The sequence below is a fragment of the Peromyscus leucopus genome, chromosome 7 (assembly GCF_004664715.2).
Source record: "Peromyscus leucopus breed LL Stock chromosome 7, UCI_PerLeu_2.1, whole genome shotgun sequence".
NCBI classification, from domain to species: Eukaryota; Metazoa; Chordata; class Mammalia; order Rodentia; family Cricetidae; genus Peromyscus; species Peromyscus leucopus.
In genome coordinates, this window is record NC_051069.1 from 33744923 (window position 1) to 33771660 (window position 26738).

The window sequence follows — 26738 nt, forward strand, 5'->3', positions numbered from 1 at the left end:
CACTCTTGAGCATATACTCAAAAGACATTTCATCCTACCATGAGGACACTTGCTCAACCAATTACCAGAAACTAGAAACAATCTAAATGCCCCTCAAGAGAAGAATGCATAAAAAAAATGTGGCATAATTAGAGAATGCAGTATTACTCAGCTGTTAAAAAGAAATGACATCATGAAATTTGCAGGTAGATGGATGGCACTAGAAGAAATTAATCATGAGTAAGGTAACTCAGAAAGATAAACATGGTATGTATTCACTTATATGGGGATATTATTAGCTATTAAATAAATGATAACCAACCCCAAATCAGTAGACCCAAAGAGTTTAGGCATAGAGGAAGGGACTAGGGTGGTGGTAAGGACACATGGATTTCCCTGGGAGTGGAACATAGAGTATATCTTGTGGGTGCACTGGGACTGGAGGAGGGAGGTGGGAATCAGATGGGGGAGGTGCTGGCGAGATAGTGTTGGAGGGAATGCAGGGAAAGAGAGAGCTCTTATTGAGGGACATTTGAGGGATGATGTGGAAACCTAGGGCAATAGAACCTTCCTAAAATATGTGGAGGTGATCCTAAGGTCTCCTAGTAGTGGAAAAGACAGAGTTCTAACTGGAAACATCTTGTCACCAAATGAGGCTTCCAATACCAGGACTAAGTTGCATTCAACTGAGTTGTTGGCCAAAAGGGCCCTTTGAAAAATCCTCAAACAACCTTGTCTAAGACAGTGGGTTGCTCTCCTCAAACTGACAGCAGGCTTCCTTTGCCAAGGACAACATACTCACAACTCATTGAACATGGAGATGTTGAGCTGGTGCCTACATAGAACCTTCACCCCTAGATTCTAGTGTCTTTGGTGCAGGAAGGTGCTCTACCGGTCCAACCCAGCCACAAAACCTTTGACTTGTAATATGCCTTGCATGCACAATACGCTAGGGCAATGGTGGTACAGAACTTGTGGGAGTAGCCAACTAACATCTGATTTGACTTAAAGCCCACTCTGCAAGATGGAACCCATCCCTGACACTGCTTGGGTGACCAAGAATCTGAGAGTAGATAGCCCAAAGTACTGGGGTAAAGCCAAATTCTACTGGTCAAATAAAAAAAATTAAAAAGGGTTGGTAAAATGACTCTGAAAGATGTTCTGCTACACTTATAGATCAATGCCTTGTTCAGCAATCATCAGAGGCGCTTCCTCCTACAACAGACAGGAACAGATGCAGAGACCCACAGCCAGACATTACTCAGAGAGAGAGAGAGAGAGAGAGAGAGAGAGAGAGAGAGAGAGAGAGAGGGAGGGAGGGAGGGAGGGAGGGAGGGAGGGAGGGAGGGAGGGAGGGAGGGTCAGTCCTTGGAACACACAGCTCTACATGAGAAATCTCCATCAAATCCTCCTGTCAAAGCTCAGGGAATCCCATGGAAGAGGAGGCAGGAAGACTGTGAGAGCCAGAGGGTACAGAGGACACTAGGCAACCAGGCCACCTAAATCAACATAAGCAAAGCTCACATGAACTCCCAGAGACCGAAGCAGCAAGCAAGGGCCCTGCATGGGCCTGACCCAGGTCCTCTGTGTGTATATTGTGGCTTAGTATTGTATGGGACTCCTGAGTGTGCACACAAGTGGGTTTCTGATTGTTATGCCTGCTCTTGGGGCTTTTTTCCTTCTGCTGGTTTGTCTTGTCTAGCCTTGATGTGATTTTTTTTCTTTTGCTTTATCTTATGTTTTATTTTGTCATGTTTGCTTGTTAAAAAAAGGAAGGAAAGAAGCAAGAGAGGAAAAAGGAGGTAAGGGAGGAAGGAAATGATTGTGAAAACTGAATGCTAGGTTAGAGACTATTAGCTAGGAAGATAATTCGTGGCGAAGAATAGAGTTTAAGCATTGATTTCACGCATGTCTGATGAAAGTTCAGAAAGGAGTCTATGCAGAGACTGGTATTTAAAGATAAAGGCAGGTAGCATTCTGAGGCGGTAAAGACATCTGTTCTCAGATTCAAGAGTTTCAACAAATGCCCACTCCAACAACATCAACTAAATTCAAGTGATAAACCTTGTAGTGAAACCAAAGAACACACACACACACACACACACACACACACACACACACACACACACAAATGTAAAAACAGCAAGAAAGGAAATGGAAAATTTTACTCGCAAAAGTTGGTCATTTAGCAAAGGCAGATGTCTCTCTCAGGACAACAGAAATGGGAAGATAAAAATCAAACTGGAATTGAATTCAAAAGACACTCCCTTTTAAAGGTTTGGGAAAAACAAAAATGTTTTTGGACAAGTTGCAGAAGTACTCACCACAACAGACCTCTGTGAAGGGATTTCATCAAAGAGTGTGTCCAGAAAGAAGGAAATGTCCTCAGGAAGGTGCAATATTCTGAGACAGAAAGTGCTGAGCAAGCAAGCCAGCAAGCAAGGGCTCTTCTGAAGCCCAAGGATTGTGCAGAACAATCCCTCTGCCTGGTGTTTAGGAAAGAGCCTGGGACACTGGCAAAGGACGCGATTTCAGCTGGATAAGAAGTGACCCTGGTGAGAGCATCCTGAGGTTTCTGAGTTACTCAGGAAAGGGCAAGGCCTTCTGTCCTATAAGCTTTAACAGTTGAACTGGCTGGTGATTACTTAGGAGGCAGCTAGAAAGAACATAGTTTGGGACTTCTGAACTAGGAGAGACAGAGAAAAAGAGCGAGAAAAACAATACCAAAACTGAACAAAAGAGAGTGAGAAAAACAGTAGATAAAGAAAGTAAAAATGAAGACAGAAACACATGGAAAAAAAGAGCAAAAATGGTAACGATGAGTGCAAATGTCCAATACTCAGAATGAAGAAAAAGTGCGGGTTTTTTTTCTTCAAAACAAAGAAAAGAAAATGTCCCAAAGGATTGCCCACAGGCCAATTTGGGGGGCCATTTTCTCAATCTAGATTTCTTCTACCCAAATGACTCTTTAGCTTGTGCCCAGTTGATATAAAAACTAGTTAATATAGTCGGATAACAATATTCTTATCTGTTATTATTGATAAAACACAAATTTGCACAACATTACCATATATATACATAAATATATAATGTATATGTACATAAAATGACATGTTTCTCTTTCAACAAACCCTGATCGTTGGACTCACTAAAAATTTTATTTGTAAAGATGAAATCATGCATTGCTTTAAAATCAAGTTTGGATTTATGGTTAACTATAAAGTCCTGTTTATTTGTATATATTGTGCCATAAGTGTTCCCCAGTTCTGCTTCTTACAACGTATTTGTCACATCTGCCCTGCAGAAGACTCAAGTCCTAAGGCTCTTATTCCACCAGACTGTGGGGAGAACTCTGCTCACTTTACAGCTTCTGACTCTTGCTGCCAGATACTCCAGCCAGCCAGCAGTGAGAAACAGCACCAGATGTGATTTCTACACAGACACTGCGCTGCCTTTTGAGGCAACACGTGTGCCCTAGACCAATGGTTACCTCGACACGGAAGCCTCTAGACTAGAAGCACAGGGATGTAAAGCTGTTGGTAATTAAGTCTCCTATAAAAGTTTCATTTTCATGCCTTTTTTTTGTTTGTTTATGTTTTTTGTTTTGTTTCTTTGTAATTTTACAGCGTTTTCTTTTGAAAAACAAATTGCTTGTCTTGCCTACCCTCTGCTCCTTCCTCTGCAGAAGCCAGGCAGAGGCAAGCCGCAAGCTGTGAAATTCAAGAGATTCTCTTCTCTGCGGATGCTTTAGTCACGGAGTTGCTATGCTACAACAGAGCCAGAGAAGTGGGCGTGTCTTCCAGGAAAATTCATCTGCAGCTGTTTTCACTTTTCTTGCCTCGCAGCACTGGGATTTCTGGGGAAGGTAAGTGGCAGCGCTGCAGATTCCGGGACCAAATCCCAGACCCTGCTCTAGAAACACACTGCCCTACCCCCACCCCCCACCTAAACTGCCTTCCCTTCCCCCGTCTCCCCAGGCCTTGGAGGCCCATCCTCTTAAGGGGCTTGTTCAAACTGCAGTGAGTGAGTACTTGTGGGAGATTTCTGCGCCATTGGAAGTTTAGGGAAAACTTCTCGGGTTGCAAGAATCACTGAATCATTTAATAGCCTCAAGCAAGCCCCTCTTCCTCTCTGTCTGTCTGTCTGTCTGCTTTCCTGACTGTTGTTTCTCCCCTTCTCTTTCTCTCTCTACTTCCTTAACTCGTTCCATTCCTCTTCTCAGCTCCAAAGTTCCTTTCTTTTCACAGTCAACTAAATTATCAGTTTTATGCAAAATCGTGCTGTAAGTGCAGCTTTAAGCCTCTTACCACAGAACCTGCTTGGAGCCCTCAAGACCTTATGCAAAACAAAAACAAAAACAAAGCAAAAACAAAACAACCCTCTAGGGTACTGAAAATCAAGGGCAGACAATTTAAAGTTGAAATGCCCCCCCCCCTCCCCGCGCCCCCTTTGTTGGAAAGCTATGCTTCTAGCTTCTGGATTTCCCATCAGCCAACTGAGGGGGTGTGGCCAGCTGTTTCTTCTCACTCCCACCTCTTGCCACTGCAGTCTCACTGCTCAAGGGGTCCACACCAGAGCAGATCCCGACTCAGTGAGATTCCCTCTGTCCTCCAGCCGCATCAGGGTCAGTAGTTCTGGTCACACTTGGGGATACTCTTCCCCCTTACATACTTAGAGGCACCTTTCTCAGTTTCTTCCTGAGAGACAGAAGAAGGAAGCCTCCACAACCAACTGTTTATATGAGAAAGGTTGGAAGGGAGGGTGAAATCCCTCGGTGAGGGAAATTTACTCTGAGGTTGGCTTCAGGAGATAAAGGGTTTTTGTTTTGTTTTTCATTATAGGTGATTGTGGTCTGCCTCTCTCCTCTCTCAGCCTCCTGCAGTGGCCACTGCCAGCCTGAGATCTCTGCTGCCAGACACAGCCCATCCTCCAGCTGAGCTGCTCCTGGGTGAGTCTCCTGCTCGAAGCTCCCTGTTGCTGTTGTTAGAAATATATAATTTTTCATTTAAAGGAAGCCCCCCTTTCTGAGCTTGTTTTCCTAGCTGCTCTCTGCTTTCATATACCTGTTGCAGAATATTATTTTAAGGCGTGCTCATCTGCTGCAATATCAAGTGAAAAACCATTTTAACAGCCAGGATTTATTTCCCAGTTACTGAAGAATAATGTGGAGAGAAGAGCCAGAGTCATAGCTGTGGTGGATTTGTGGGAGTGGGGCTGGGTATATCAGATGTGTGATCAGCATGGTGATTGTGCATTCTCTCTCTCTCTCTCTCTCTCTCTCTCTCTCTCTCTCTCTCTCTCTCTCTCCCTCCCTCACCCCCCTCTGTGTGTGTGCATGCGCACATGCTCTGTATGCTAAGCAAATGCTTTATCACAACTCAGAATGCATTTGAAATTGTGATTTAGATGAGGATCACTGGCCCAGGAGTATCACTGTCAAGTGCTCTAGAATCCTTGAGGTGGGGTTGGGCTACAGAGAAAAACTGACCTCTCAAGAGCCTTCATTTTCATGGCTTGTAGGTCCCAGGGAAGGGTAAGTACATGAGTCAGCTGCCCTGGGGCCAACACACCTGCATCAAAGCATCCAGTGGTCCTTAGCATGCTGTGTGATCCAGACAGTGGCACTTCAGCTCCAGAGAAAAGTACCCTTGCTGGTGCCTGCCACAGCAGTGTGGGGCACATTTTGTCATGGCTGGGGAAGGAAAGCTAGGGAATGATCAGCTACTGAATGCTGTCATGGAAAATTTTAGGCCCGTCATTAGTGCTACTGGGAAAATAGGGTTCACTTTCATGGGTTTGAAAGAATTTAGAAGCAGACTTGGAAGGAAGCTCAAGGCTAGTGATATTAGAGATGGAGAAAAAAAAAAAAAAAAAAAACTTGACATATGCCAGGAGGACAAAGAGAGGCCATTGGTGCCTTTTAAATTAGGCATGTAAGTGGCTATAATAGAGGCAGGCCTTTACAGAAACATCCAGAAAGCCGTAATGCCAAGAAAAGCATGCTCAGGCTTTGGGTTGGTATATGAAAAAAACACAAAATAAGTCAAAAGAAAAGTTAAAGCTTCTTGAGTTAATATTCACATAAGTCAGCAGACATTGGCGGCCTGTGTATAGGAGCTCTGTCAAGTTGACACTGTAGGAGGGCTAGGGGCTTGGTAAGGTTATTATCTCATTAAGAAGACAGTTGTTCCTCCTATCTCCTTAGCTGTCAGCCTTCTGGAGAGGTTCCTGGCCAGGTGATTGACAGGCCCAACTGGATTAACTCTTAAGGGAAGGACAATAGTATGTAATGTATGGCACTACCCAGGACCAAAGGTAGAACTCAGATTTTATTCTTTTGACCTGAACAAAGGACCTTCCCTGTAATGGCCTACATAATGGCCTCCAACAAAGCCCTACTACCTCCATCTTTTCATACCATATGTATTTTCAATCCTAAAGTGGGAAAGTGGGACCAAGGTCATGTTTCTCTTTTCAGTTTTACCAGGATGTGGCGTCCAAAGCCAGCCATGAGGGAGGGGTCCATCCTTAATGGACTTACAGGTTGTTAAAATCTGGATAGTTACCAAACACTGAGACACAATCTATAGATCCTATGATAAGGCTTTCATGTAAATCATAACCTGGAAGCATGCACTCTGTCTATCATTTTACAACATAACATATGCTATATTTTTAAAATATTATAATATAGAAATAAAATTATAATACCTTAGGTGTGTGTGTGTGTGTGTGTGTGTGTGTGTGTGTGTGTGTGTGTGTTTGAGACAGGGTTTCTCTATGTAATATCAGTGGCTGTTCTGGAACTCCCTTTGTAAACCAGTCTGGCCTTGAACACACAGATTCTCCTGCCTCTGCCTCCCAAGTGCTGGTATTAAAGGTGTGTACTACCATGCCTAGCAGGATACTCTAGTTTTAAATTGAGGCTATATTGCACTTACCATATGCATATGTATATTTAAAAAAAAAAAAAAAAAACCTTGGACTGAAAACTGGTGGTGTGTTTGAATTCTGACCAAAGCAGCTCGCCAACAAGGAGTCAAAAATGCAGGCATCCCTTGGATTACACAGCTCCTCACATACAGTTCTCTGAATAGTATGAATTAAATAATAAGCAGCAGATATTTATTGGAAAATACAGAATATAACAACAGGAGCACTGCTAACACCTGTCATCATTGACGAATGCCTTCTAAGGATCTTCCCCTCGTCTAAGAAGCTCATCCATATGAATTGACATGCTTGTATGCTGGTGCTATGGTTCTCATCTTAAAAGGGCCTACTGATATTCTGAAGGGCTAAACTTATGGTACCTGTTCAGTATGCATGAGATGTAGTATTATTAGTCACACTTTAGAGAAAATGGAATTGAAGTGTGAAGCAACCTTAGAGAGTTCCTGTTTGTGGGCAATTCAGGATTCCTGCATCTTCCCACCGGGGGTACCCTTTAATAGAAGCTTATCTTGGACATTTCTGTCTTCTTTACCCCACACCTCTTCTTCCTGGCTCTAAAACTGCCCCTCTGCATGTCTCCTTGCACTGTGCCAGAGAAACAGAATGGGTTGGTATTTGAATGGTCGGCTTTAACCATCTACTGTAGCAGATAATGTGTTTTTTCACAGAAACACAGTGTCAACATGGTGCTTGCTACTGGCTTACTCACAGGTATAAAGGACCCAGGTAAGCAAGAGTCAAGACTCTTAATGCCAAATTCTTTAGACCCTAGCTAGTTCTAGCCTGTGGGTCTGACTCTAGCACATCTTGTTGAACTATTTACTGAACACTGGTCTTTCCCCAGTGGCACTGAAGAGCATTGCTGTGACTCTGTCCATCAAGGATTTTGTGGCTGGTGTGTCTGCAACCTTAAATTATGAGAATGAGGAGAAAGTCCCCTTGGAGGCCTTCTTTGTGTTCCCCACGGATGAAGATACTGCTGTTTACAGCTTTGAGGCCTTGGTGGATGGGAAGAAAATTGTGGCAGAGTTGCAGGACAAGTACGAGGTCTGAAGGATGAGTTCACTCTCGCCCCTGCTTGTTTCCATAGGACTTTCTCTTTAGATTTTATCAAATGCAGCAACTTAAAAATTCTAGTATTGAATGTTCTTCCCTTCATTCACTTCTAATCCATTTGTCTATAATTATTTGGGACACGGATAATTTTTAGTCACCTAGAGTGTAGCTCTACCAGTTATAGCACCTATCAAAGTCCTTCTGAAACAGTCTGAGTTTTATGTATATCCTGTCTATTCATGAATGTCTTCTTTATCTTATTTTCCTACCCCTCCCATTATGCCCCCTAGGCCCACTTAAAGTATGAAGAGGACCTCTCTGGGGGATTTTATCCTTACTTATTAGAAGAAGATAAGTGCTCCAAGGATGTCTTCCGTTGCAATGTGGGAAACATGCAGCCAGGGTCAAAGGTGACACTCACCCTGAAATATGTGCAAGAGCTTCATCTGCAAGATGATGGGGCCCTGTGTTATGTGCTCCCAGCAACCCTGAATCCTAGATACCATCTCTCTGGTGAGTACCTCTCCATTTTGGATACCTGTCTGTGGTAGCATATGTTGGGAAAGCACTGTAAGGTTTTGGAGTGCTTGATGTATTGACAAGGAACAGAATTAAGGTTCCTTCTGTAGATCAATCTGTGGACAGTTGCCTGGATCTGAAGACCCCAATAGTCCCTTTGGAGGACCTGCCCTACACACTCAGCATGGTTGCCACCATCAGCTCCCAGCTTGGTATCAGGACAATCCAATGCAACTGTCCCTTGAGTTCCATTGACTACACTGGAGAGAACAAGACCTCTGCTCAGGTAAATAGTGTGAGAGTTGCCAGTCCTCTGTGCCTTAGCTATTGACCTGGTCCTAACTCAACCTTCCTGGATCCTCTTCTGAACTGGTCCTAACTCAACCTTCCTGGATCCTCTTCTGGCCTGGTCCTAACTCAGCCTTCCTGGATCCTCTTCTGGCCTGGTCCTAACTCAGCCTTCCTGGATCCTCTTCTGATTTGGTCCTAACTCAACCTTCCTGGATCCTCCTCACTTTCTGAACTACTGCCTTTTTGTACATACCCTTTGGACAGTAACTCTTTCCATGCTGTTCATGGAGGCCTGTAGTCCTAGATCTGATTTCAAACTCTCAAAGCAGTCAGTGGTAGTTCTGATGTTTCTTCTCTGCTGGTCTCTTACTCAGGTATCCTTGGCTGAAGGACACAAGTTTGACCAGGATGTGGAACTCCTGATTTTCTACAGGAAGGTGCACAGCCCCTGTGTAACTGTGGAGATGGGGATGCCTGAAAGAGAATCAGGTATTTTCTTCCTCACTTATAAGTCACCTCCTAGAAGGACACTCTGTCTTAAAACCACCCTAAATTTTTCCCTTCTCATTGTTTTGTCAAGTGGCCAGGAAAACATTATCAGTGCAAAATACTGAGCGTCTTTGCACTTCTATAACCAAAAATAGTTTAACGAAGAATAAGGTGGTTGTGTCTTATAGACAAATTTAAGCCCACTAATAAATAGTTGGAGAAAAAATGTGAACAAATAACTCAAAAGAAAAAAATGTAAATGGTATAAACATGAACCATAACCAGTCTTGAGACAGATACAATTCAAAATAGTTCTATAACATTTTCACTTCTCAAAATATCAAACATGTCCAATCTAATAATGCTTCATGCTTCAGAAACCAAAGACATGATTTTGGGACGGAACTTGTAGTAGGTTAAAAGGTGTTTGGTAGGGGAGATCTAAGGGAGTGTGGGATGGTGAGTGTGACCAGGATTTGTTATATGCACATAAAAGTCATCAAAATAAATAAAAATATATTTTGAGAACACTAAAAATAAATATGATAAAATTTGCCTGTTTCAAAGTCAACAGCAAGATAACTTGGCATTGTAGGAGAATTTGGATCAGATGTGTTAACATTCATGATAATTTAGACAATTCTAATTTTTGGAATCTTCAGGAAACAAATGTAGATATGAGTAAACAAGGCAGAGGATGCCCCCAACATTTTGGTAATATAAAGTATTGGTAAATAAGAAAATACCACTGGAATAAAATTTCCTGTGCCCCCAACAACATGCTTTAAAGTATATTTATTCAAATAATACTCATTGACAAGTTGAAATAATTTAGAATAAAAATCCTGTAAAAATGGAAAGCAAGGAAAAGGAACTCAGAAATAACAAATTACCGTGTAAAATAGGGAGATTAGAAGGAGTCATTTGTAAATGTACAAAGTATGAAAGTAATCATTGTGGTTAGGTTAGGACTGTTTAGCTCTGCTTTTTAAATTCAATAAATAATTTTTATCAATTGATCACATAGGCATGTAATCTCATGTGAAGTTCAGTATTTTTCATATCAAAATAGTTAAAATGCTAAAATTTGATGTTTATACTATCTTATCTGCCAAGCTCTGTGTCCTCCTGGTTATTAATTAAACCATCATCATCTATCTCTGAATGGTTTGTTTTCCTCTAGTTTTTTAATTTCTCTAATATAGTATGTAAATTTCTCTTTAGCTTCCTAGTAAGTTTAGTCTCTTGATTTAAGGTCTGTCTTTTTCCAAATCTCAAGTGAGACAGACAGACAGACAGACAGAGACAGAGACAGAGAAACAGAGAGACAGAGAGACAGAGACAGAAACAGAGAGACAGAGACAGAGACAGAGAGGATTTCCTTGTAACTCTATCTGGCATAGCACGTGTCAGTCTTTTATAATCTTGGGCCTTCCTAAGCCACCATTCATTATGCTGCTTGGTTCAGTGATCCTGTTGCTTCTGGGATAGTTTCCATGCAGGTGTAATTCTGCATCGTTAGGGACAGTGATAATCACAGTGATGTCTGGGATTATGATTGTGTGTCTTTACAAATGCTTTAAAGATGTGTTACTGACAATCTTTGTCCATACAGGTCTGCCTGGCCTTTTGACAATGTGACATGGCATCATCATCTACAAAATTGACCTTTGAGAACAATACACTTGATTTACATGTATATATTGGCCATATTCTTAGTTGTTATTGGCCGTGTGTGGCCCATTGGTTGGACTCATTTCAATGCCATCTCAATCTCTCATCGCTAACATTTGTCCAATACAGCTTCACATTTAAATTCACCAATATGAACCTTTGCAATCATGTTTTCATAGAGCCAGCTGCCCATCCTGAGTTTCCCGAGACAATTACAGACAGCTCGCTAGAAGCAATTCCTTTCCCATGGAGTTCCATTCCTTGTTTGTACTTTAGTTGATCCTCTCCTATGCCTTTATTGAACTCTTTCTTTAGCAGCCATGAAATACTCCATCGGTGAGCTCATCTTATCCAGAAAAGTAATCTATCTCACACACATTAAACAAAAAGCTGTTGCCACATTATATATTGTATATCCTAGTGTTGGATTCTGTAAAAATTATCTTTTCACTAATATCCTATCAAATCCTTCTTAGGTAATACTTACTTATTATGTTATCCATTTAATTATTTGAGTATACAATGGGTAAGAGAATAAACTGAACCCGTTTATCTATGGTCACACTGAGCCAAAGCCCTAGTAAGAATTCAGACCTGACATCCCAGATTGACTTTGTAATGATAATACAGTATAATTGTGTAATCTCATATACTTTCTAAACAATCGTTCTGGGGTTACAATAACCCTGCCCTTCTCAATGAACTTACATCTCAATACTTGTTTTTCAATTCCATAATTAATTTTCATTAGGTTTTAAATAAAAAATTTATCCATGACTTCAAAAATGTATGCATACAGAGCAGTCTTTTTCAGACTATTGTTTCAATAAGGTGCTTGGAGTTCAACATGAATTTCAAGACACCTCTTTCATCTGTGGAATATTAGTGAATACATCATAATCCAAGCAGATAGACTTATACTGGCATACATAATTGTTACCAATGTTCTTATAATTTGTCAACCTAAAAATTAAATTCATGAGCATTGTCATCACTTTTCAACTGTACTTAGTCTTTAAAACTTTTTTTTCCCCCCGGAGACAGGGTTTCTCTATGTAGCTTTGCGCCTTTCCTGGAACTCTCTTTGTAGACCAGGCTGGCCTCAAACTTACAGAGATCCGCCTGGCTCTGCCTCCCGAGTGCTAGGATTAAAGGCATGCACCACCACCGCCCGGCAAAACATTTTTACTATGTTTTTATTTACTCTGTGTGTGTAGATGTGTGGACTTGTGTGCCATAGTGCTGTGTGTGTGCCATGGTGTTCATACGGAGGCCAGAGGACATCTTGTAGGAGTCACTCCTTCTTTCCATGATGTGGGTCCAGAACAGCAACTCAGGTCTTCAGGCGTGGCAGCAGATAGATTTCCCTGCCAAGCTATATAAGACAATTAAAGTCTTAATGGCCAATGAAGTAAATTCCCATGGCTTTGATTTGTTGAGGGCATTCAAATTTGTTGGCTGATTTTGGCAGATGCTAACCTAGAGTGCCTCACCAATTTGTTGAGGTGCCAGGAAATGGACATGCAGCAGCACTGACAGCATTGTCACTGTGACCTGGGCATGCCAACCCTCTTTCTTCAGGTTCACATCTCTTCGACTTCTATCTCTTGAATGTACGTAACTCACCTCCAGCCCTTTGCAAGTAGACTGTTCACAAGGAAGAAAGAAACAAAAAAATAGGGTTTGAGCTTGAGTTTTTCCAGCTCGCTGTTCTGGTCCCAATAGCCATAGGGAGATTGGTGAGAGTGAGTGTGTGAGAGTATGTGTTCTGGGGAGTGGATCCAGAGTCTTTCACATATTAGGCAAACTCTGCAGCTGAGCTATATCCCCAGCACTCTTTTTAGTCCTTTTTTTTTTTTTTGCTTTGAGAAAGGACTTCATTAAATTGCCCAGGTTGGCCTTGGACTCATTTTGTAGCTAAGATTCCTTTGAACTTGTAATTTTTCTGTTGTAGCCTCCCAAGTAACTGAGATTTGCTGTATTAGCAAAGTGTTCTTGGGACTTTAGGATTCTTGAGTTTCTATTCGTCTTACAAGGTCCATATTCTTTCTTTATAGATACTATAATGGGAGCACCTTGTGCAATGGTGAGTTTCTATCCAGATATACCAGAAGTGGAGACTTCAACAAAATGTGGAGAATTTGTTTTCTTTATGGACTGTTCAGGAAGTATGAAGAAACCATTGAGTAGACAGAACAGGTCTCAGCTGAGAATAGATGCTGCTAAGGTAAAAACAGCTTCTTTCTTTCCCATTAATAATATGCTCACTGAGGATGAATCTGAGGGGTTCAGTTAGGGTCTGTTTGAGATGGAGGTATGTTCCTTGTCTGAGTTTTCAGGCTTTCCTTAGAGTAGAAGGTGGAAAAAAGGAGCATGACAGTCAACCTCCTCAGTTGTAGCTGGCATTTGTGTTATGTGTATGCCTAATTACTCCACTCACTCTCCTTCCTCACCTTCAGGAAACATTGATTCTGCTACTGAAGAGTTTGCCTTTGGGCTGCTATTTCAACATCTTTGGATTTGGATCCACTCATGAGGCGTTTTTTCCGTAAGTGTCTAGAAGGAGACGTCAAGCAGAAGTAGGAGGACATACCACACGGGTAGAAATACTGACCACCCTGCTTGACAGCCCAAGTGTGATCCCCAGGGCTCACATGGTGGATGGAGAGAATCAGTTCCCACAAGTTGTCTTCTGACCTCGCACCTGTATGCTCTCACATGCGTGTGCAAGAAGGCGTGCACGCATGCACAAGCAGAATGTTGTAAAATCCTATAAAATATATTTTAAAGGGAGGAAGCACATTGTGAAAAGGTTGGTGAAAAGTTGACTGGGCTTGGGGGAATTTGGATAGGAGTGTTATTTGATGGGGCTCCTCAGCCCTGGCAACCTGATGCTGCCATCATGTGACCACATGCGCTTGCTTCTTTCAGGAAGAGTGTGAGATACACTCAGGAATCCATGGAGAGAGCGGTGGAGAAAGTAAAGCTTATGCTGGCAGATCTAGGAGGGACAGAACTTTTAACACCACTGCGGAAAGTTTTTAGGAAACCCCCCATTCCAGGGCATCCCTTACAGGTAAGAATTGGAACAAGACTAACAGAAGGGGTGGAGGGGATGAAAATTCTCAAGAATGTATGGCTTTGAATATTAGTGCAAGACTATGGAAATGCTGTGTGTAGTTCAGGCTTCTACTATATGGGAGAGTGAAAGGAAGATTGTCTTCTTAACTGAGACAAACTAATGCAGGTAATGGCTGAAACTCCCAAGGATTCTGCATCTGGCACCGAGACCCTGTGCAAACCTTCTACATGACACAACACTGGAGATTAGGAGTCTCCTGCCTGTTTAAAGAGGCACCAGAGACTTGGATGTGAATTAGTTGAATTGTTTCCAGTTAAGTTCTGTTCTCTTAATCTGAACTTGACAGTGGCCTGATGGGTGTTCTGGTGTTTGTTTTGTGCAGGTCTTTGTCTTCACAGATGGAGAAGTTGCTGAAAGTTTTAATGTAATCAAGGAAGTTAAGTTCCACAGCAAAAGGCACAGGTAGAAGGCCAGTCTCATTTCTACTGGGGAAACTGAGTTTTAGCAAGGCCAATAAAAGCAATATTCCAAACAACATCAATTACATAAAAAAACTAATTTGCCTTATTTTTTCTAAACTGACAGTAAATAGATCAATGGGTCATTTTATTTTCCTCTTTACTTTTTTTTATCAACTCTAAATGTTTTATAAAGAAGATGCTTCCCATGACGAATTCTAGTTCTTTAATGTCTAAGTGGTACTGTTCCTCTGAAAGCTCTTACTCTCCTCTCCGAGTTCTATAGCCCAGCAGCTGACAATATCAATCTCTCTAGAGCCTAATGAATTTCATGGTCTGTCCCTTTCCAAGTCACCTGAACCTTTTGACTATGTCCCTAGAGGATTTTTGTCCAAAACTCTATTACAAGGGACACTGCTCATTGAAAGCCCAAGCTTACATTTTTGCCTGTCCATTTGTATTTGTTTCTTGTTCCAGAAGGTAAATGGATGCCTTCTAAGGTCTTGACCCATATGTTCTTACTATCTTGGTAAAGACATACTGCAGTTATCTTATTTTTTAATGTTCTCAAATGGTATTTATTAAAAACAATACTTGGCAGAAATTTCAGCATAGCTGGGAGAGACACGCACTCTCTACCTGCGAAGTTTGGGCAAAGGGACACTGCTAGGGCAGGGAAGTGAGTGTGTTTCAGGGCAGTGACCACTGACAGGTTGTCCTTGTGCCAGGGCATGGTCTTACACCCACTCACATATGGACAACACTGACTGGACTCATTGGCCTATGAAAAGAAGATATGAAATTGGCAGGGGAAATGGCTGGAGCAGAGGGCCTGGGAGGACTTGGAGCAGGTAGTCAAGTGTGGACATGATCAAAATACATTGTAGACATGGATGAAACTCTCAGAGAATGAAAGGGAAATATTTGTAGATCTTTAGCTTTCTGGTTTAGGAAATGGCAGCTAGTGTTCCCATGAGCAGAGCCCACAATGAATGTTTGAACCTAAGCTATTTATTTAATTCCTGTAAGTTACACTTACGTAGTTATTTGCTTACTAAATGATGAGTTCAATTCAACTCTCTAAGCTTTATATTTTTTTCCTGAAAAATGGAGAAAGTAATAGTATTTATTAATTGGTTCGCTGTGATTGTTAAATAATAAAATTATATAAACATCAGGAATTATCTTTATACAGTTTAAGTGTTATGAAATTTTGCTATCATTGTAATTAATGTTTTTATTAGCATCCATATGAAGCACTTTAGTGAGTTCTAGGCAAAAAGTCTAACACTACAAGCTTTCAATTTGATCTTATCCATAAAGATAATTTATAGTTTAGATATAAATCACAGTTGAAAGTTCATATTAGAAATTTTAATAAAGATCATGATGGGATGTGTTCTATAGGATGAGAAATCCTAGTCAGTTCTCTGTAATTAAGAGCTGGTCCTGGTTTTTGAATATTTTAGAGCATTGCTCTTAAAACTGATGTCACTGAGAGCTGTGACTTACACTAACCCAGTCAAGAGAGACCAATGAACAGTCCTAAGTTACAGTGGGTTGATTTACAATGAACATTGTTTGATGTCATCTAAAATGCTTGCTAGTTTTACCAATAATATACTATCTGTGTGTATACTGTTCTTCTTGGGAAATTAACCCATGAATAAAACACTGCTTGCCGTGCATAGACTTGGACAGAATGTGAACTACCCTTAGCAGGGCAGGGAACATACTCCTCATCCTGACATTGTGCCTGCCAGGACAAGCATTATGCAGTGTCAGGAAGGCGCTGTTGACATTTTTTTTTTTTCGAGACAAGTTTTCTCTGTGTAGTTTTAGTGCCTATCCTGGATCTCTCTCTGTAGACCAGGCTGGCCTTGAACTCACAGAGATATGCCTGGCTCTGCCTCCCCAGTGCTGGGATTAAAGGCATGCGCCACCACCGCCAGGCCACTGTTGATATTTTATATCTTTTTTTTTTTTTAATTAAAGAGAAACTGTGTGTGTGTAAAGATCAGCTGTGGGGTATGACTTGGGACAGATTTCTTTAATTTTTGTGCTCCAGATCTTGAAAAATATGTGTAAAATGAAATATGAGATTATCTCAGGAGACCCCTGATAGATAAATTGTAACTGTGATATATATTATTATATATCTTTAAAATAGAACATAATCAGTGAATGACAGTTATTCTTTAGTACATTGTCTTCATATAATTGTTGTTGATGATGCATTAATTTGGTAATTCCAATCAAGTTCTGTCTTTAACCTCCATCTTCTTACATTCACAGATGCTTCTCATTTGGCATTGGAGAAGGGGTCTCTACCACCTTAGTAAAGAACCTTGCCCGGGTGTCAGGGGGTACTGCAGAGTTTATCACAGGCAGCGACAGGATGCAGTCCAAGGTGGGGGGGCAACATGTGTAAAAAGTGGGTAACATGAATCAGATCTGAGACAGAGTGGGGGTATTTCTTCAAGGGCAGGAGTCCAGCTTCCCTGCAGGGCAGATTTCCTCATGTCTCCAATATTTAGTTCCTGTACTTAGTGGGGAAAGTTCTAGCCTATGGAAAGAGGGCCCAATATATTAGGTGGAAAAACTGTCTTTAGTCCTCTTAGGCATAAGCTCAAAGATGTGTTGCTGAGAGTTGAGGGTTTTGTGTTGACACGAGAGACAGACTAAGAGCTTTCATTGTCGTGCCTAAGAGTCCAGGTCTGTACTTTAGGGCCTCTTCTAGTGTTATAGTCAACCATCACTGCAAAGGATGTCAAGTAAAGGAGAAGGGTCAAGTGGGCAATGTATAATAAAATCAAAGTGACTTCCAATTAATGCACCATTTTATTCGTATGTGCAAAGAGAAACCCTCTTCAGACATATGCCTAAGCTTCTGCCTCACTGATATCATCTTTACTAAATCTCTCACAATGATGTGTTAAATCTCTTAACTTTAGATTGCAAAGGAGGAGCAATAAGGCCGTTTCTCTATACAGCAGTAGGATTTAGACATAACATTCATTATATCTTATGATCCCTATGTACAGTAGGTCATTAATGGTACCAATCACTATCATTGCTTGCTTATATTGACTCGGCCTTTTCTTCTCCTCCAGGCTCTTAGGTCCCTGAGACGTTCTTTACAGTCTATAGTAGAGGATATCTCTCTGAGCTGGGATTTGCCTCCTGGGCTGTTTGTACACATGCTATCTCCAGAGCAAACTGTTGTCTTTAGAGGTCAAAGAATAATCACCTATAGCCTGCTGGCTGGACAGATACCGGTGAGTCCACAATATTAGTCTCTCTTCTTGGTGCAACTATTGCCCTGACAGATTCAGTAAATAAAGTAGATGATTTTGAATTTTAGTAGGTTATTGTATTTGCTACCTGGAACTGGCCAAGCATTCTTCTCATCACACCAGGTTTCTGCTCTCCTGAACACATGGTTTCTGGATAGAAAGTTGAATATATAAAGCTGGGAGTGGAGGGGACTGCAGCTTACATCCTCACCATCTTCCTGGTGATGCCTCTCTTTTACTTTTTTCCTCTAATTTATAGCAAGACGAGGCTACAGGTGAAGTGTGTCTCAAATACACCAGTCATGGCAAAAGTTATGAAGAAAAGGTGACATTTTCTCTACATCCCAAGCCTGATGACAAGTGAGAATTCTGTTTTCTTCCCCTTCTTTCTTTTTTATCCCTATGGTTTTGATGGCTGAGTTCCTTCCCTTGACTCTGAACCCAACTGCATCCCTAAAACCATGTTTTGTTTCTTGCCCATTCACCTCTTTCCTCCCCTTTGCTCTCACATTCCTTTACTTCTGTGATGTGTAATTTTTCAGAGTTCCAACTACAAGGCATGTGGGTTTTCCTCTTACTCTCAGTAAGTTTTTATTTCAGCCTCACAAGTCATCATCTTGCCGCAAAGTCCATGATCCAGGCCAGAGACTTTGGCTACAAAGAGACAACACTAATCTTTAAGAGAGATGTGCTGAACATCAGCTTAGAGTCTGGAATCATAAGCTCTTTCACCATTTTTGTTGCTATCAACAAGGAACTCAATGAGCCAGTCTATGGGCCCCTGTATCATAGAGATATTCCAAGGCCAATTCTCTTCAGTGCTTCCTATATGAGGGCAAGGGGTTATGGTAATGGTAAGTTTTATCCCATAAATACTTCTATGAATAAGGATTTTTTTTACTCTCTGAGAATATTATGTAAAGAAAATATTTAAAACATTCTCAAGTTTCAAGTTCCATGTTATTTCTTGTCCCTCCATATTACAAGTCTTAAACATCCTTCTTCCAAGGAAATAACACTCACTCACACACACACACACACACACACACACACACACACACACACACGTATGTATATGGAAAGTTATTTGAAACCAGGTGTTGTGAAAAAAAAAAAACAAGGAAAATTTGAAAATGTCAAAAATGCATATAAACCTTGAATGATCAAAAGTTAAAAGCTAAAGGTGATTTGAGTTTTGGATGACTAGATTGTTAAAGAGCACAATGACGACTAATGGTGGAGACCATCTGAAATATAGAGAAGAAAAGTCATTGAGCAGGAGTAGATTGGAAGAGCCACTGGAGACAGTTGTAATGGAATGTTCAGAGAGAAATACGTCATTTGTTCAGGATAAGGATACCCTTAAAACACCTAAGGACAATCATGATCTGGGGTACTCATTTCAGCAATGTGTAGCATGAATCTTAAAAGATCTTATTAATAAAAACAAACCTGAAGCCAGGTGTTGTGGTGAATGCTGGAAAATTAGAGAAACAGAACAGGTCATAGCTAATCTTACCTTGCCAACTTCTCAGCTGATCCTGTTTCCTCAGACTGGAAGCCTCTGTGTCCTCATCCGAATGGCACTCGGCTGAACTGCTGCTCAAAAGTCTAAAAGCTTAACCAGCTCTAGTTCCTGGTTTTCATGCCTTATATATTTTTCTGCCTCCTGCCATCACTTCCTGGGATTAAAGGCATGAGTCACCATGCCTGGTTTTTTCCAGTGTGGCTTTGAACTCACAGAGATCTGGATGGATCTCTGCCTCCCAAGTGATAGGATTAAAGGTGTGTGTGCCACCATTTTCTGCCCTCTATGTCTATCTAGTGGCTGTTCTGTCCTCTGACCCCAGATAAGTTTATTAGGATGCACAATTTATTGGGGGACACAATATATCACCACAGCAATGCTCATTCATTTCTGAATAAAAATGACATGGATATAGTTTTGATTTGATTCCAAAATTAGAATTTTTGCCAGCTAGATGTAATGAAAAGGAAATAACTGATGGGAATTTGTGTAGTTGGTAAGTGTGTGCAAAGTATTGGACTGCATAAAGAACAAAGGTGATAGCGAGGAACTTGATGTGAAGGGGGAAAATAGAAGAACAAAGGATTTAAGTAATCTAAAATGTGGACAGGGACCAAATATAATGGTCTCTGAGTTAAAACACTAGACACACTGTATATAAATATCAATGCTAGTTAATTTTTGAAAAGTAGAAAAATGCTGAATGAGTTCATCCTGAGTGGGGAGGCTGGTGCTGAAGTAGAATAGAGGCAGAGTCCCTGGATTTGAGGAAGTCGTGTCCATTACCATTAGGATGTGGCATATGCTACCCACAAGGGTAGCAGAATTCTCAACTTGATGGCAGAGGTTGAAATGGAGTAGAAGTCAGTAGCCTGAGTTTCAGATAGTTCAGGAGATCATAGGAAATAACAAAGGAGGCTGAAATGTGAAGACAGATGGAAGGTAACCAAAGTGAGAGAGGGAGTGTCATGATATGGGCCTGGAGAAGCTGCCAACACCACTCCTTCACCCTTATTCTTACTGACACAGTCCACTGGCAAGGGCATTTGGGGAGTGATAGCAAGTTTATGGGGAAAAAAATCACTTCAAGTGAAGACATGGTTGAAAGGAGCTCCCTGGGATGAATCAAAAGACAGATGAAAGATTATTTCTTGCATGTTAGGGGTTTCAGAGGGAGGAAGGTAGAAAGCTGGGTGGGTCAGAGAGGGCACAAGAAGGCCGCACATGGGAAAAGAATGAGAGACATAGGTGCTGACTAAAGCTGAAGAAGATGGGAGTGCTTGTGTCTCAAATCGTCCAATTTCACTGTCATTGTCAGCTTCAGACAGCAAGGATACTGCAGTGTAAACATTTGTATTGGTGTCTTTCAGGTCGCCGCACACTTCCACCCAGCGCCAATGCTCCTGGAGGCCAGCCTCCAAGGAGTGCAGGCACAGGTAACAGCACACTCACAGCGCGCGTGCCAGATGGTGAGAATCTTTTAAGTTCAATGTGTTGTAATGGTCCTTACAATCTCAGTGGTCATTTTCCCAAGGACATTGTCTTACCAAGGTGTGTCTCTCACACATCCATTTAGGCACACCCCAACAGCCTAGTTACCCCCAGACGACGACGAAATGCGTGATTCACACAGATACTCGCCCTGAGCTGCCCAACATACTCAAATTGCACACTTACGAACAAGGTGAGACAGACCTTAGTTTGTTTCTCCGATCTATGGGTATTAAAGAACCGTTCTTCCAAGTCTCCCTACCAAGAAATCTACTGAGCACACTTGATAGCAGGTAAGCTTTGTCCAGTACCTGTACTTGCCATGGTCAGCCCAATTCCATTGGACTACAATATAGGATCTATAAACCTCTAATGGGCGCTGCTGGTGCCTTTTAGACTGACAAATCCTTCTTTGCCATCTCTTCCTACATATACTCCTTTTAGGCAGGGCCTACAGAACTGAGCTGACATCTGATTTGGCTCGTTCTATCCTGGCCATCCCTTCACATTTGGGGCATGAAGACACCACATGAGAATCTCTGAAAGGCTTTCTTTCTGCAGCACACTCTTGCTACTACATGGCTCAGAATTCAGAAAGCCACACAGGTAGGCCAAAAATACAGCAGCAACAGAATTTCCCAACACTTTACCTTTTTTTCTCTTCTCAAAGGGAGCATGGAGCATACTGTTGCACAACTGATCCTTCTCCAAAATGCAGATGGTTCCTGGGATATGAATGAGGATTTGGCTAAGGTTCTAGGTACTAGTTTGGAAGACATAAAGGCTGCACACCCTACTGAGGTAAAACCCCAAGAAAATGGTATTTGGTTTTGAAGTTAATACTGGTAGTGGTAAAACTTAGTATGAATCAAGGTCTGTTTAAGATAGGAGAATATGAGGGTGATATGGACTAGATTAATATCTAGTAAACAGAGATTGATAGTTTTTGTGATTATAATGGAACTGTAAGAGCAAGAATAGACTAATATTCATATCAAGTTCATTCCAAGGGTATGGGATGACAAAAGAAAACCTCAAATTCTCCTCTACATCATTTATGTTCTATGTCAGTTATTTTAGTTGTAAAAGTAAAAATTAGCTAGCTAAGCAATTAGCATACATGTTACTTGTTCCTCACATCAGTTAAGTAGAGACGTTTTCTTTTGTGTTGCTATTTATAGATGTAAGTGAATGTTACAAACGCCATCTGCCAGTGATGGGTAGAGTTGCATTCAATGCCAGTCTGTATCTTAAGAACCCTAATAACAGTCCCATTATGGCGTCACCTTCGATCAAAGGATATGACCTACACTTTACTCAGAGTTTATTGAAGTTATAATAGGCTGACCAATTACTTTAAATGTATTGAATTAAGGTGATATGGATGAATTACACTGAAAATTGTAAGATAACTTGATAAATCATCTAACTGGTGAGCAATTCTTAAAATATAGGACAAATTACAAGAAAAATGAAGGACAAATTTTATTCTGAATAATTTCTAAACCTGGAATGTGATGAAATAAACTCCATGTAGTCTCTAGCCACACTGTTCAGTATAGTATCTACTAGTGGTAGGTAGCTACTGTATCTCTGGAATGCACACCCTATGTGACTAATGGAAAATAAAGAGCCACAGTTATAAACTAAAGTACAGTGTGTTGAGCACATAGCTATTTCAAAGAATCAGCACAAAAATACATTGCAGAACTTATTTGCTTTGGATTACATGTTAAGCTGCTAATTTGCAGTATCTGGAGTTACAAAAAATACACGAGCAACTCAAAGATACAGTTCCCAAGTATTTATAGCTCATGCTGGCCAAGTATAAGACCCTGCAATCTGAAGTCCTCGAAACAACAACAACAAAATGCTAAAATTATTGTGCTGTTTATTTTTACTTTTAAAAATGTGGGTGTTTGAAAATTTTAAACGATATATGTCTAGCATTGTGTTTTTTTTATATGAAAATGCTGTTTTAGAACAAAGAATCAAAAGGATAATTTATAAAAGTTGGTAAGATGATACAGGGATCAAGAGATTTGGCACAGATTGATTGAGAGCAACACATATGAGATGAACATGGAATCCCATTTGAAGATGGCAGCCAGGCTAACAGAATGAAGAAATCAAGAGACCTGGTGTATAATATTTGAGTACAAGAGATTTTATTGAAAAAAATAAATATCTGGACCAAGTACAAACTCATTGAAAATCCATAGCACTAAATAGTGAATGTATTTTAAATTGTAGTTTTTTAAAAGTATTTAAACTAAAATGTTTTTTAAATACACCAAGTTCTGCCTTTTTTTGTAAGTTAGTATTCCCAATGAAGTTTCTGATGAACATGTAGGCCCAAATGTTCCTATTGATGTATGGCAGAATTAAGAGATAAGCTATGCAATAGAGTTTTGATGTACAAAGTAATAGAGAAGTGTGTCTGGATTCCAATAGCATTAGATAAGATAACCTGGATTTTATTTCATAAAGTGATCACAACATATAATATAAATAAAAGCAAATACAGGTATTGGTTCTAAATTCTCACCCATACAAGGAGAAGAAAGACACAATTTTTTTTTCAAAAGCAAATGTCTTTTTATTTCAAGTTAACTTGGGACTCTCCATCCATCTGACACAGCAGCAGAGCAGGAGAGACCCTGAGTAGCAATGGGGCAGGGTTGTTTTTATTTTATTTTATTTTACAATATAATTTAATTCTACATATCAGCCACGGATTCCCTTGTTCTCCTCCCTCCTGCTCCCCCCACCCACCCTGCCTTCCCCTCAGCCCACCCCCCATTCCCATCTCCTCCAGGGCAAAGACTCCCCTGAGGATTGGGATCAACCTGATAGACTCAGTCCAGGCAGGTCCAGTCCCTTCCTCCCAGGCTGAGCCAAGGGTCCCTGTATAAGCCCCAGGTTTCAAACAGCCAACTCATGCACTGAGCACAGGACCCAGTCCCACTGCCTGGTTGCCTCCCAAACAGATAGGCAAAATGTTTTAACAGAAGTTATTTGTGAAACCAGACATTTCAGCTGGCTGATAACGCATCAAGAAACAACAGGTTTGAGAGTTGGTGGAGGCCACAAGCTAACTTGTAAAGTCCAATGCTTTTGCTGTGGCCAGAGAATTTCACAAATATGTTTACTTCCGGATGTGGCCATTTCAGGTTATATTTTAAAACTGTCATGATCTCTTAGAGAAGGAGAACAAGCCTGGCATTCTTGCTCTTCCATGAGCAGCTTTTCTAGGGAAGAAGCCAAAGTACTGGAATGGCATTATTCAAAGGGGACAAGATGGCTGCTTCTGAATGGGGAGAGTCAGACTCTCAAACAGGAATGTCCATTGTTCTGCTGAGTCTCAAAACTGAAATTCTAAGAAACAGTGGGCTACAACCCATGGGTGATATTATGTTACTGAGGTTTTCAATTCAACAATGTGATTAGTAAAAACTCATTTGGTCTTCTGTCCCACTTCTATCATTCACTACAGGATTATACCGGGTAAACCATTTTACTTTTGTATGACATTGTGTGTGTGTGTGTGTGTGTGTGTGTGTTATAATTATTGAGTTGACATTATTTTTTCCTGTTTCCCCCTTCCATAGTGGAAAGGGGTAAGAAGATTCACGTAACCAAAACATTTTAAAGACAGCTATTTATGTATGTTCTTCTCTGGGCCCAGCAGGACCATCCTCTTCAGAAGTGTTTGATGGGTTCCCATAGCTGACCTAGTGGTTGCATTGGACTTACAGCTAGAGACTTTTCCATCCTAAGACTCAGTGGGTTGTTAACCTGATAATCAGGGAAAATGTCTGATACACGAAGTACAAGGTGGGGTTAGAAGGGAACCAAGGAACTCCATGTAGCAGCAGTTTGGGGATATGTGATAGGGAACAAGTGAAGTTTTCTTTGTGTCGTCTTGAGAGACTTCTTGCTCCATCCTGGGCATCAGGGTCTTCACTATCTGTGCAGGTGCTGGAACCCTCCTCAGCTTGGGCCACAGTGCTGGCTGTGATCTGGCTGCATGCCAATGGCAAAGAATTGAAGGATGAGTGGGAACTTCTGGAAAGAAAGGCTGTGGTGTGGCTTCAGAACAATGCAGGTAGGAGCACATTCCCTGCCTCTTTCTTTCTCCTTTAGGAAGCCAGCTCCTGTGTCTCTAGGCCTAGCAGAGAGTGAGCACTGAAGAGTACCCCATGTACCTCCCCCATGCTGACTCAGCTTTCCTGGTCCCTTAGCTTGTCTCTCTATGGTGAAATATGGTTGAAATGTGTAATTGGGGATGGAAAGAGATGAATAAATGGGGAAGGGACATGGATGGGGAGATGGCAAGGACACAGGGTAGCAGTAACTGTCCTTTCTCACTCAGTACTGAGCTGAGTGTCAATAATTGTGGACTGAGAACAAATACTCCTTGGGCATTCATTGTCTCCCTGCTGACGAAAGTTCTGAATTAGAGTGGATTAAAGGCAAATTGGGGCACACAGAAAGGAAAAGCCAGGAGGAAAGATATAGTATGGATGAGCGTGATGTCTTGAGAGGATGAGAGAGGTCAAGGAAAGCGCTTCCTTCGTACCTGCTATCCCAAAGCCCTGACTCTTGTTCTCCTCACAGTCCGTGACTTCACCAAGCTTATGAGTACTGCCAATAAACTCTTGAAGACATCTGTGAGTTCCTCGATCTTCACTTTTAAAGACTGATACCCAGGAGAAGGAAGTCTTTCTTTTTTTCCCTGCCTCCTGCCAAGTCCTTCACCTTCTCTTCTGCTGAGATGCATTTTTGTCTTGAGTACCTTATGGCCTGTATCCTACTATAAAAGGGAAAGACAATTACACTGCTTTGGCTATCTGTTCTAGCTCCCACTGGATACAAGTTTCGGTGTCTGTGTGTCCCCTCTGAAAAGTGCTGGTAACCATAGAAACTATTTCCTGTCTTGGAGTAGTACAAAACATTTGCATGTAGTGATGTTTCTCTCAGCCTTTTAAAAACAGATTACACTCCGGTCTAAGAACTGTAGCATTGCTGCTAGAGAATGCCTGGATTAGATAATTGTCTTTATCCCTTCTCTACTCTCCTGCCATTTTACATACTTATCATTTATATGTTATATACTCAAGATGATTTGAAATTTTCCATTCTTGGAAGAAGTTGGAGGTAAATTGAAAGCCAGCTTCAGGGGCAATGTAACTTCAAGATCACAGAGACTCAAGGTTTCATGTTGCCTATTGTTACCGTTGGGAACATTCTTCATGCCCCCTCATTGTCCCTCTATACTCCTTACCACTCTCTTTCCTGCCTAAGTGCTTTGAGTTGAGTCATATTTGTGAATAGACATCCATCCTTAACCATTAATCATCCTGTAAGAGGTTGATAATGAAATCCGTAGAACTAGCTTTAACCCACTAGGCCTATGAGTCTGGTTGTGGCCTGGTTTACTCCGAACTAATGTACGTTGTGCTGTGCTGATACCTGCATATATATATATATATATATATATATATATATATATATATATATATTTTAGTGCATGAAGAACGGTGTTCCCACAATCTCTCGAACACTCACTTTTCACATACCTTATCCTAGCAAATGTCCTTATTCCCCCAGATTACTGTTTTACCAATATTAAAGTGTCTATTTGTACTATGACTTTGCTGTATTGGTCTTTTGTTGATTGATTCAATTTTAAATTGGAGAAGTAGTGACAGTTTTAAAGCAGCATGTTTGCTATATTACTATTTTTTTCTTCTTGAGTTTCCATGTGAGGAAATGTTTCATCAGTTGTACTTTCTTCAGATCCAGGGGCTGGTGAGCTGGTTCAGTCCTTAAGTGTGCTGGTTTTCCATCAGATTCAGGTTCAGTTCCCAGTATCCAAGTTGCTTGAGCTCTAGAGTATTAAGAACTCTCTTTTGGCC

At 41.1% G+C, this 26738-nt stretch overlaps 1 protein-coding gene across 6 annotated transcripts; it reads left to right on the plus strand.

Moving 5' to 3' along the window:
- The first annotated feature begins 3392 nt into the window (after nt 1-3392).
- On the plus strand, nt 3393-26472 carry LOC114691126 (von Willebrand factor A domain-containing protein 5A-like). 6 transcript variants are annotated; one of them, XM_028866266.2, is made up of 21 exons: nt 3393-3518; nt 3665-3844; nt 4821-4927; nt 7602-7659; nt 7778-7980; nt 8280-8502; nt 8619-8794; nt 9174-9288; nt 13020-13189; nt 13422-13510; nt 13894-14038; nt 14427-14506; nt 16798-16912; nt 17616-17780; nt 18058-18158; nt 18399-18652; nt 20697-20795; nt 20903-21010; nt 21488-21618; nt 24796-24925; nt 25438-26472. In XM_028866266.2, the coding sequence occupies exons 4-21, from the start codon at nt 7617-7619 to the stop codon at nt 25521-25523; spliced, it is 2433 nt and encodes an 810-aa protein (XP_028722099.1). In that variant the 5' UTR covers nt 3393-3518; nt 3665-3844; nt 4821-4927; nt 7602-7616; the 3' UTR covers nt 25524-26472. The 6 variants fall into 6 exon arrangements, with proteins under 6 accessions (XP_028722099.1, XP_028722103.1, XP_028722098.1 ...); XM_028866270.2 differs by having other exon boundaries at nt 4852-4927; XM_028866265.2 differs by lacking the exons at nt 3393-3518; nt 3665-3844 and adding an exon at nt 4493-4603.
- The last annotated feature ends 266 nt before the right edge of the window (nt 26473-26738 follow it).

Bases quoted from the DNA above. Each gene is read 5' to 3' on its own strand.
- LOC114691126 (XM_028866266.2), top strand. From the start codon at position 7,617: ATGGTGCTTGCTACTGGCTTACTCACAGGTATAAAGGACCCAG. The intron at 8,795-9,173 runs GTAAATAGTGTG...TCTCTTACTCAG, and splicing joins AGAACAAGACCTCTGCTCAG to GTATCCTTGGCTGAAGGACA. The intron at 20,796-20,902 runs GTGAGAATCTTT...ACATCCATTTAG, and splicing joins CACAGCGCGCGTGCCAGATG to GCACACCCCAACAGCCTAGT.